General features: G+C 38.7%; 1 protein-coding gene across 3 annotated transcripts in view; it reads right to left on the bottom strand.

Moving 5' to 3' along the window:
- LOC127617674 (inactive ubiquitin carboxyl-terminal hydrolase 54-like) overlaps positions 1-12,832 on the bottom strand; it is a 60,659-nt gene that overhangs the window by 34,463 nt on the left and 13,364 nt on the right. For all 3 annotated transcript variants that reach the window (XM_052089699.1, XM_052089698.1, XM_052089700.1), the window contains exon 2: positions 923-1,537. In XM_052089699.1, the coding sequence (XP_051945659.1) occupies positions 923-1,069 (147 nt within the window). In that variant the 5' untranslated portion in view covers positions 1,070-1,537. The remainder of the gene's footprint in view (positions 1-922; positions 1,538-12,832) is intronic.

Consider the following 12,832-nt stretch of genomic DNA (forward strand, 5'->3'; position numbering starts at 1 on the left):
AATCTAATGTAGGCTCCACTGAGCAGCATAATGGATAAAAGGTGCAGCAGTCTCTGTCCAATGGTGCTCATGCGTGAGGAGATATACGTGTGAAGAGTTAATGCACCGTTCCTACTGCTGCCATTTGCATCTAGTCGCTCGACTTGTTGCTTCAAATGGCAAATCATGAGGGGAAAGCAAGTTCTGCCCACAAGAGCTAGCATCTGTTGAGGACATTTAATGCACAAATCATTCATTAATAAGATTTGTCTGTTGAGTTTGCAAAATATATAACTTTGCCGACTTAAAGCAAACCTACCAGCAAAGTAGAGCTGATCATAATTTATGGGGTGCTCTGACAGTGTTGTAAAACATTGTAAATATAAAAAATATTTTGAATACTAAATAATTTACATATAGATGAAAGTACAAATAATGCCTGCTTTTACTGGTCAAAATACTTGATAAAAGTGGCTAAACATACCACTGGATAAATATAGTGAGAAAAACTGTATTTTTAAAAGAATTATACATTCTTTGGCATTTTCATAGTCATTTATATTTTATATAGAAGTTTATAATCCTTTTGCTCAGACACATACACAACCACCTGCGAACTACTCTGTCCTCTGTCAGACTGTCCTAACTTTATGAATACCACACATCCACTGTGCAGCACAGAGCTGCATGATGCAATGGGTACATGCCTAATAGCACCATATACATTCTTATTTAATCCAAACATGAATAGTCATTTCTGTCATCTGAACAACTCAAACTTTTTGAGCAATTTAACAAAAATGATAAGACACTGGTTTAAGTATAAGAGATATGTATGAAAATACTCTGTTCATGAATGTGTGTGGCTCATGTATAGTATGGCGAGTGTGTGAATGAACATGTTTCTTTGTTTAAGTACAGGCATAAACATATGTCCTCTTACCTGGAGAGCACTGTTCAGGAAACAGCTGTTCTGTCCCGGCTCGTTGATGAGTCCTTTGCTGGGGGCGATTGATGTCATGGTCCGTGGAGTGAATATTCCCTGCATCCCACTGCTGCCAGATGCAAAGTAGTTTCTTTTCCATGACATGGTGGACAAAACCTGTATCGTTTTAACTTGTCCCTCCTTGCAACAAGGATCGCAAATTCATCTTCCCAAAAAATGCATTACAGTGGTATATCCAAGAGAAGTATGTTTAATATTTCTTCAAATTAAAAACTTCAAATTAAAAACTTCAAATTAAAAACTAATGGTTTCTTCTGTGGAAACGGTGTACATCCAAGGGTGTTGAGCAGAAAAAGAAAAGGCTCTCTCGTGCACTTGTTAACTGCTATTTCTCTCTGGGACTTGGTTGTGGAATTTCACACTCACTCTACACACACACACACACACACACACACACTCTTCTGGGTTGTGGGAGGTGCGGTGACCTTCACTGCAGCTTTTTGTGCTACACCCTAAACAGAAGCAACAGTGTGTAGACTGACGGCATGTGTCTTGTGCTCTTTTTGCTTGTAAACAAGTCTGCAGGGGGTGAATCTTCACAACGCTGTAAATCTAGGGGAAAAACAGAAATAAAAATGTTACCGTCTTTACACACTCCATCCTTTTTAAAAAGGACATTGACAAATGTGACAATTTGCATCGATTTTCACTTGCATTGACAGAATTGTTCATCTTGTGCATGATTCATGGTGCAGCTACAATTTATATAAAAGCACTTCTCCTCCAGAATGTTACTTTGCTGCAAGAAAACTAGTAAAAAAAAACATGTTTATTAGCAATTCATCCCATTGTTGATAAGATTGTCACAAGATATGGCCATTTGGGCATCCAGAAGTTGGATCACCCACTACAAATTACAATACAGCCACTCTCTGACCTCCAGCCATTAAACTGAATGTGTGAATGCCCCTTAAGAGGGCAGAGACTCATTTCCCAAAATCACAAAACGTCTTGACAATGTAGCTGTAAAAATATTCTTTACAATCTGACTCACTCAGATCTCATCCTGCTGGCTAAAATTACACTTGGTTGCACTCAAGGATTTATCTTTGTGTCCACTCCAAGCCAGCATTACAGAACATCCTTTGATAAGTGTTGCGGATGGACAGTGATCTCAACCAACCTCTAGTGGGTCAGATTACGCAGTGCACACATGTGCTGGTGACTGCTTCTCCACCACATGGGTAATAGACCCACCTCTCACACATTGCACTCTGGCATAACTCTGTAATTGACACGACAGACAAGGTTTATATTAGCAGTACTTAGCCAGCCAGTGCACTTTTTTTTGGTGAGGAAGAGGATGTGGTGGACCGTCGTCCTTAGTTTTAGCTCGAGCTACTGGCAGGAAGTTTAAAATCTCCAGCATCAAGCAGATCCTCTCAAAAGTTTAGCAAATGTCCATCATTGTCTGATGTGCTTTTAACACAAGCAGACTTTAGGGCAGTTTTCAAGGAACAAAGCAGAATAAAAAAAAGAGTGGGAAATCATAGAGAGAAAAGACAAAGACCATAGAAAATGGGCTGACAGGAAAAGGCAGGCAGGAACAAAGATAACAAGAGCTCTGGCAAATGTTTTTTTTTTTTACAAAGAAACGACACAGAGGGACTAAACTGTGGAGAAGAAATGCTACCAGGATGTATGTTTACCCACCATTGAGTCACCAGCTGAACTCTTGAAGTCACTGGGTTGTGTGTGTATGTGTTTATGGCTTTGAAACCACACCAACGCCTAAACTCGATCTTAAAAAAAAATGCTGTGTCTATGAACCACAGGGCATTACATCCTCCTTCAAAGAACATGTCTAGTCTTTGGGACAGATTTATCAAAGCGTTTAGAGTGTATATTTAGAGGATATATTTCAGAGTGCTCTTTCATATGATCTGTGATAGCATGCCAAGATGACTAGAGGAATCTCTTGAACATGACTAGGCAATGAGGAAAAAACAGTTGCCAGGAAGTAAAATTACCATTCATATGTTTATTAAGGAGAAACTCTAGATAAGCTTATGCACTCCTATCTGATGAACCCAATGACAGCTACTGACTTTTACACCTGACATGTACCATTCACATTTAAATGTACCACTTGTCATCTTTTGACTATATTCTGCCCATTAACACTATTATACACCCATTTTTGCAGTAGTATCAGTATCATAAAATACAATAACAGTGTAACTGGTGCATATTATGGCTTTGTATATTGTGTTAGCTCATTAGCACAATGCATGCAGAATGTAAACATGACAAATCACATACCATCTACTTCATATTCATTAATTTAAATCATCACTGAGTGGTTAAAACAGTTAATTTTACTGATCTCTTGTGAATTATACTCATAGAATAAGGCATTAAGTCATTGATTACACATTTAATGTCACATTAGTAAATGCTCCTCTAAACGCCTCCCCCAGCGGTGTGGCTGAATGCTCGCAAATAATATTCCATGCAAAAGAAAAAAAATATGTCAGCTTATGTGGGTCTGGGTGGGTTCCACCTTACAAGTAGGCTGTACTGTGCATCTGCTTGGCCGGTAGGGAGTGAAGTAGGTAGAATGGCAATTCAAGCAGGCTGATTAGCCCAATCAGACAATGGATTATCCTGTCTGGCAGAAAACAGAACTAGACATGTCTACTTTAAGGTCCTCATTAGCTCCCAGACAGTGGTGATAAGACTGTCTTATTGGGCCCTGTAGTAACTTCTAGTAAACAAGGGTGGCCAAATGGTTTTGGTAAGCCGAAAGCTGGTAAACAAGCATGTCTCAGAGCTCCTGTCAAGCAATCTGGATTCACACATTATGTTAAGTTCTCAAAAAGACAAGATTTACAGTGAATGTCTGATTGCTCAGTTTAATTAATGTTATTATATGCAAACATAATTTTATGCCTTTGTTCCCTGAAAAGCAAAATCAGGTTACTGACTGTAAAAAAAAATAAAGTATGTCAAAACATTTGTGTTACAGTGTACAGAACAATTTCTTTCAGAATGACAGACAGAAATGCATTACAGAGCCAAACATGATAACATGGGAACTTGAAAACAATAAATACCTCATGTATTTTTCAAGTAATAGTACAATAAATAAAGTCTTGTGGAGCACACAAAAACATTTAAAAGTTGCAGTCATTATTAGGGATGTGCACAAGTAATTGAGTAATAGAGTTCTCGTTCTGCACCAGATACTCGAGTTGAAAGACTACTTGAATATCACAAATTAATTTTCTTTTTCGCATTTGCCTGTCTTGAGCAGCGCCGAAATACACCGTTTTTCCTCTGAATCTCTCACAACAGAGTCCAAGCGCCTTTGTGCTTTTGAAAGCGACTGTTGGCAATAGTTTGGAAATATTTTGATTCGTATTGAATTCTACTCTATATGTATTTGGTTCTTTTTTAGTCATGCAAACCAACAGACGAGGATCAGCTTTTATAAATGGAAAGAAAATGCAAAGTATAAAAATTATAAAAATGTGATAGCCTTATGTAGACTCAGAGCTTATGTATGAGCATTACTCATGCCATCAGTATTGGTTTCTATGCAGAGCCGGCCCAAGGCATAAGCGAACTAAGCGGCTGCTTAGGGCCATGGTGACCACCAGGGGGCCCACAAGAGCACATGAAATGACAGCTTGATTTTTTTGTATTTTTTTTTTTTTGTGATTATACTGTCAATGGACAATGGTAATTATACAAAAAAGCTAAATTAAACGCAATATTATGTTAACAGGCTGCAGGATGCCTCACCTGCCTCAAGTGCCAGTGCTACAGCTGATGATGATTTTTCAACAATCCCAGATCATTATTAAACCATATTAAAACCATGCCTTTGTTTTTGACTGATAGTTGCATTACCTTCTAATATGACATCTAACATGGCTAGCTTTTATTTTTATTATTTTCATCTTTCATCAGGTCCATCCTCTGCAGGCGAGGAGCACTTCCCAGGACGTACATCCACTGATCGTATTGTTCCTTCCATGTCTGTTTCAACCTCAGCAGATGTGGCAAGTTAATAGCATAGCAGCCTTTGTATTTGCTCAGTTTACTGTAGAATATCCTGAGATTCATATTTCTAATTATAATTATTAATGTAATTATAATTATTTCCTTATAGGTCCTTCTACTTCTGTGGTCATTGGGATCGATGTCACATCTACCCCCTTAGCAACTTCCAGCCTACACCATGGATCAGCAGCTCCTCCAGTTGACCCAGCTGAGTGGTCATCTATCCTGTCTGACTCAGAAAGGACTAATCTGGTAAGCTGAGGGCCACTGCCTATAAAGGAAAACTTCACATTCCCTGAAAAACCTGATGACTGAAGCTTCCAATACCACTACACCTACAGAAAATTAATTAATGGGGAAAAAATTAAAGTGGAGCTGGCTCACTTGTTCTTGGTAACGTCTGTGAATAAAACAAAATATAAGATTCACCTACATGTTATTAAGTATTATTAATGTTATTAATCCGAGTAATTGGGTACTCATTTTTGTGGGTTAGAGTACCAGACCTAACTTTGAATTACATTTCAATTTTCCGGAGCAAAGTCTTCCTCCAGTTTTTTGTGACCATGAGGACTTTAAACGGACTGCATTGCAATGTTGCATACAATTGTAAAAATTAAGATAGATGCACAGTATATTATTTGTTAGGATAAAAATAACAACAGTAATATCTTTTTTTATGCTATGGCAAATTGAGAAAAGCAACAGAATAATCACAACATTCAGCCCCTGCTGTAAGAAACAACACATCCAAACAAAATGAGCGATATGGTGATATTTTATTTTTTATTGGAATTGTGAGAACCACAGTATGGCAAAACTTTATGCATACTAATGCTCACAAATGGATGCCTGCACATCCTCAACACAGCTTAAATCCAAACCCTTCTCCATCAATACCATCTAATTTGATTGAGAATTTGGGAGGCAGGGCACAGCTTTCACTTTTATATTTTTTATTATACAATTGCCAGTCTATGGAACACCTCCAGCTCCAAATCCCACTGCCCAAAACAAGCCTCTAATTGCATCTAATGCTTCTACCTGGCTTTGGTCCAGCAACACACTACTCCACTCTGGCCAAAAGGCTGCAATACAACAAGCAATCACTCCAACACAGATGGCAGAGTCTGATCTCTGAACAGCCTCTTCAGGACAAAGAAAAACAGAGCAGTTCTAAGAGAGCAAAGGTAAATTACATCAACTTCTCAATAACCTCTTGAGATACCGCATCCACATGCGTGGACATTGCATTTTGGCTTCGCTATAGGCCAGGGTTCCTCAATAGGTGGCCCACAAATGTTTGGCCTGCACCAAAGGCCTGTTCACACCAAATCTATGACGATTTTGCCAGACACAAAATCGCCCAGCTGTGAATGCTAGATGAATGCTGTAAAGGCATTTATTTACCTATCTTGTCATAACATTTTCATTATGTTATTTCTATGGTGTTGATGCATGTTGCATAAATAGCATCCTGTTTATATTTGAACATGTATTCTGCTTCGAGTAAACGGACTCCCGAACCAAACTACTCTTTTTATAATGTCTGGACCTGGATAATATAACACAAGGTTCTGTGATACGATCCCTTGTTGTCTGCTCCGTGTTTTCTGTTTCACTCATCACTGATCACGTTCCATGTCACGTTTTCCTTGTTGTCCGCCCCGTGTTTTCACAAGTCTCTGTCTAAGAAACTACATTTCCCATGTTTCCCTGCCCTCATCACTGCCAGCACTGTGTATTGCCCACACCTGTTTGTTATTTTGTCATCATCCTGTCTGTTTATTTAAACCCTGCCTTTTCTCCGTTTGTTTGTCGATCGTTAATGTCTCTTGGTAAAGTTTTCTGATGTTCACTCTTGTTCCTTCGTGTGTTCGTTCGAGGATAACCTTGCCCTTCTTGGATGTTACGTGTTCGTTCGATGTAACCCTGCCCTTTGTGGATGTTTTCCCAACCTGTGTAGCCCCTGAATGTTCTTCCGTGTTTTTGTTTCTTTTTCCCATCGTGGACCTTTCATTTGTTCCTGTGTTTGTGTTATTATTATTTGCTTGTTAATAAAGAACCGCATTTAGACCCGAACCTCCCGTCTGCCTTCTCCAACCTTCCCACAACCACAACAGCAGTACAAACGGTTCAATTATATCATTTTTGGGGGTGCCAGCTGCACCTACATTTGTGAATCATCATTTTTTATAACGAATATCATCAAGAACCAGAATAGTGCACATCTTGATCAGTGTCTAAGTGTTGCAAGTCCCAACATCAGAGGTTGCCTCAGCCCGTCGTTGTCACTTCACTTAATTTGAATGGAGAGTATATGTCAATTAATACAGGTACAGTTTGACCCCCATTAATCAAAGGAAGAACAATAACAATGCTAACAGGTCTAATAATTTAATTTGCAATTAGGGAACGTGCAGGGAGTAGGTCCCATTTGGAGATGAGCAGGAACGTTTCCATGGAGAACATGGAGATACAGATTGTTCATTTAAGTTTGTTGTTTTAAATTTTTTCATTCAGTTTTTTTTTTTTACAGGCAAAGCTGTGTAGTTTTGTTTTTCTGTATACAAACAAAATGTTCATAATTGTTTGAATAAATAAAACAGGCTACTAATATAGAGAAAAATATTTTTATGTCACAACTCTAAACAACAATAGTAATAATAATAATATTAGCAGCAGCACAAACACTTTTTCCATAACATCAAGAGCGGTGGCCCTTGGCTTTGTATTGTTGACAGAATATGGCCCATGGTGAAAAATAATTGGGGAACCCTGCTATAGGCTATGCTTAATTTTTTTTTTAATCCAACTGATCTCAGTTTAGGAGACTCTAGGCTAACATTAAAGGGATAAACTTTCAGCACATGGAGTCATGTTACAAAACAACATGGTGCCAATCTCAGCAGAGTTTGTCTTTCAGAGAAACGGCAACAAAACTACATCTGATAAGAAACCAGCTTGAGTTTTCACATTAAAACCTGTTTAAGTCAAAAGAGTAGAGTCTCTGTTTTCATCCAATATGCCATTTTAAAAATTGCATTGTGTTTTTCAGTGTGCCGTTTTGTGATAAACGTACGTGGCCAATAGTACTAACTTTCCATAAAAATCCCACATTCACTGTGCATTTTCACATCGAGAATCAAAGGACCTATCCAAAATCGGAGAAATGTTGCTTTCACATATGGAGTAAGGATGAAAATAAGGTGCATTTCTGAGACCAGTGAAGACAGACAGCACACTGGAGGTTAAGTCATTCACTAATTAGGGAGGATCCTATAGCTTTCCTTTGCAGCCTAGCGCATTCACTTCTAACTTCTAGTCAAAAGTTCTGTTTCATGCTACAGATGATGTTTGAACCCCTCAACATGATTGGCAGACATGGGACAATAATAATCAGTACATAGATTCAAAATTGTATAGTGCAAATTTTTATTTTAACATTGTTGGCAGTGATTTGATGATGCTGGCATTACTTGTATCAGAATTATTTATTCAACTTTATAGAAAATGAGCTGTAATGTCTATAACATCTCAAAAACATAAACAACCAACACTCTTGGACACATAAATAAAATTTGCTGAAAAAAATGACTTACTATAGCTTGAAATTACTTAATTTCACAACTTAGTCCCGCTGTCCACATATGTGGACATAATTTTTAGGAAAACTATTTGATCAAGATTTTTTTTGCTTGCTTATTAAGTGCTACTATTCTTTAATCAAAAAGGGAAATGGAAAATCCACACAGCAGTAATGCGGGGGTATCAGGAGGTTAATAGTGGTAACAAATCAGCAAAAGGCAATATGTTCCAAAAGCAGTTCAAGAGTGGTACAGCTTCCAAGAAGTTTCCGCAGTTTTGGGTAGGGTATCCAAGACTGAATTCAATATAGTAATACTGAACTCACACACTAAACGACTCAGTATCCCACACACTACCCGACTGTTAAATCAATCCAGTCATAACAAACTCATTCGGTAATACACACACTCAAATTACTACAAAACTCAGAGACTGAGTGACTGATGTAAATGAACATGGATGTATGGGAGCTGACTGCTGCTACTCTGTGATTCAAGTCACAAAATAAAAGGGCCAAGCACATTTGAGTGCGGTCTTGTTTGGGAAGATGTAGCTAGTATGGCCTCTAAGACTGCAAAGAGAATTGGAGGTGAGTAGCATTAAAAGTTACCTGATCAGTGCTTGTTCTTTAGTTCCATTGGCTGGTTACTGTTAGACTTAAGATTTGAGTCATAAAGCATAATATAATACTCGATTTACTTAACAGTGCTAAATATATCAAACACATTTGATATACTCAGACTAGATGGAATCATAGGCTGAGGGTAAGAAATCGGACTACACAATATTCTGTGAAATCTGTCAACTCTGACTTGCCAAAAATTTGCAGACTGGAAATGATTAACATCGATGTTATCAAGTAATCAGGTTGTGTAAACTTACATTTTTCTGTGGAACACAAAAGGATATATCATTTTTTCCATACAATGAAAGTGAATGGTGACTCAGGCTAGCATTCTGCCAAACATCTCCGTTCAAGTTCCACAGAAGAACGAAATTAATACAGATTAGGAACAACATTGTGAGTAAATAAATTTTCATTTTTGGGTGAACTATCCCTTTAAGAAAAGCACTAAAGCCAGGAAACTGCCTGTGAGGACAGAGCCCTTGGATTCCTTGACACAATCCAACATAAGGTGTCACAGGATTATTCATGGAGTAAAAGACGCTGCTGGAAACTGTGATGCCCATTTAGCCATCAGGGGTGAGAGAATTTCAATCCTCCCAGCCACCACCTCAGACGCAACTATCTGATATTTTCAATCCAGCAGGGCATATTTGCGCCACTAATGAAGTCTGTAATGTCTCACTGGCGAGAAGCTTCGCACCTCAATCTGACACCGACAGTTTTGCCAAAACTTCACTTTAACCAGCAGTGAGAAAATATCCAACAAGGATAAAAGCTTGAGGGAAACATGTCGCCAGGCGACAGTGCAGTTGGATGAGCCCGAAAGACTTGGCACCCTATTTCTATAACTGAAAGTGAATAATAAACAAATCAGTTATCTGGCCAAAGTGTTGCTACAGTTTACTTTAGTGAAAATGATTTAGAGCCCATTCTGTCAGAGAGATTTAGCTATTTTATCTCTACATGCCAAATAGACAATGCTGTTTAGACAGACAGTGTACAGGCTTGTATGCAGCTAAAGCTATGTTTGGGATTTTCTCTGTCCAGTTAATTATATTAATAAGACATTACTCTGCTTATGTAATCAGCCTTAACCTACTTTCAAAGACTGCTGGTGAAGTACAAAAGGACAAGAAAACCTTGAACGGACACACTAACAGCTTTAAGAGACTGTGGTTATTTTATTTTCTGAGTGAACATAATTTCAATGTTTTGGAGGATGGTATGCTCAGGTGACATGCTCTCCACCTACTTCATCAGTGCCTGATTAACATCCTACAGCAGGAGCTCAGTTCTTAGGAAGCACAGGTCCAGACTGGAGCACAGTTATTTTCCACTATACAGAAATAAGACGGGGTGGGTTGTGGTTACCATGGATACCAAGACCTGATGCTGTTTTTGGAAGGATGAGGTGCAAGCATATGGGGTGGTCAAGTACAGGATACAACCAGACACAAACAGCGTCCTTATGTTTAAATGTCCTATTGCAATATATACATCCAAGATTACTTAAAACCTGAATAAAAAAAAAAACAGCAACAAGGCATAGATCACATACCAGGGGATCAGAGGGTGTGACCTACAGTTGGAGAGTTTAGTCATTCTCCTGTAAGGATGAGCCACTGAGCATCACTTTGGGCTGGCACAAGCAACTGCATTTCCCTCGCACCATCTGTGAAGCTGTGAGGCCACCTGAATCTGGGCCAGTGTGATGCTTACTCTCTCTCCACAGCCTAGAAAGGGGCTGAAAACACAATTGCAACCATAAGGCAATTTTAGCCTGTTGGTCATTCAGCACTCCAGTCACATCTGAACTGGCTTATTGGTTACTATGCAAGGTTAGCATGCCTTTTAATATTCAGCTGTTGGCAATGGCCAAAATCATTTGAGATATCAGAGAATAACAACCTTTTAACTAGGGATTATAAACAAACACATCAAAAAGCAGTTACCTCACCTGGAAATAAGTTGTGAACTCCTGTCATACCTTAACAGCAATTCATCTGCATATCATCATCATAATAATCCAAATGCAGTGTTTCATTTCAACAAATTCTCATACCCTTGTCATGTTAGTGTGAATGTATTGTGGGAGAAGAAAATAGGCTTTACATCCCACAAAAGCTCTCTCTTATGTGTGCCAAAGCCTGTTAGTGTGGTCTGTTTGATCTGCAGCTGACCTGACCAACAGTTTGAGCTGATATGCAAAAGTTTAAGCCAGTGAATCTTGAGCGGTTAGTAGTCAATGTGCTGCACATGTGTAGTAATATCCAGTGCTGGGTAGTAATGGACTACATGTAATCTGGATCACAAAATTAAGTACTTGTAATTAGATTGCACTGCATTTTAAAGTAGCATACTCATAATCATATTACAGTTAAATGTTTATGGATTACATGATTACATAATAAGAAATCAGGCAACAGCAGTAAATTGTTCATAATTTATTGACCCCCCTAATTCTTCTTTTTTAATCTTTAAAAAGAATACATTTTTATACAATAGAAAAATTCATTCTAAATCAGTAACACTGATATCAGTTTGGTAAGTCTTTTTCTTCCTCTTTGTAGTTTTATGTCAAAATGGTGCAAGATGGCATGTGACATCAAATAAACATCAACTAAGTCTATGTTCAGACTGCAGGCAAATCAGATTTTTTCTCAAATCAGATCTTTTCAGGCAGACTGTCCGCACTATTAATTGCAAGTGATCAAATCAGATTTGCGCATTCAGACATAACCAACCTATCAGCATGGGTTGCTTTGGTAATGATGTAGGCGTACCCACGTGAGGATGCTTTCAAAACAAATGTGGGAAAAATGGAGGTGCATCATCTTACTCTCGAAATAAGCGCCCAGTCCAGTATCGGTGCAGAACTCCTCGTAAAAGAAAAACTCAGCGACGGGAGAGACTAGTAAATATTGTGATGTTCCGTGCTACAGTAACTGATTTTTGACATCAACATTGTGTCGCATTAAGAGTGACGCAAAAAGACCATATGAAATCCGAATTGAACAGCCAGAGCTTCCGGACTGAAATAAAAAAATCTGATTTCAATCGTATTTGAATCCACCTCCCGAAGTGGTTTAAAGCAGATTCTGAAAAATCTGATTTCATGTGTTTTTTTGCTGTCCAGATGATCAAAAACTCATCTGGATACAATCTGGATATGCAAAAATGTAACCCGGACACACACACAAGATGAGACAGTCACAATGTAAGTCAAAAAACTGCTTTTATTGATAACAATAAAAGCAGGCAAAAGTACGAACGGGCAAATCCAGTGAAGAGTTGTCGAGGGAAGCGTAGGGTCAAAAAGCCGGGGAATCAAAGAGAGTAAAGGGGGCAAATCCGGGAGAGTAGTCGAGGGGAGCGAGGGTCAAAGCCGGGGTATACAGGATCGAGAGGCGGGTAAACTAACAAAGGGAGTAGACAGGGGTACTAGGGGAACGAGGAGCTGGCAAGCTAAGGGGGTAATCAAGAGGAGTTCAAGAGGAGATCAAAACTAGATGAGACTAGCGGGGCAAGGACACGGGAAACTAAATACAATAACCAACACCCGTGAAACGGATGTGCTGTGGTATTTATAGGGGAAGGTGCAGGTGTAAACAATGAAAGGTGAT

This window comes from Xyrauchen texanus, chromosome 24 (genome assembly GCF_025860055.1).
Source record: "Xyrauchen texanus isolate HMW12.3.18 chromosome 24, RBS_HiC_50CHRs, whole genome shotgun sequence".
Lineage (NCBI taxonomy): Eukaryota > Metazoa > Chordata > Actinopteri > Cypriniformes > Catostomidae > Xyrauchen > Xyrauchen texanus.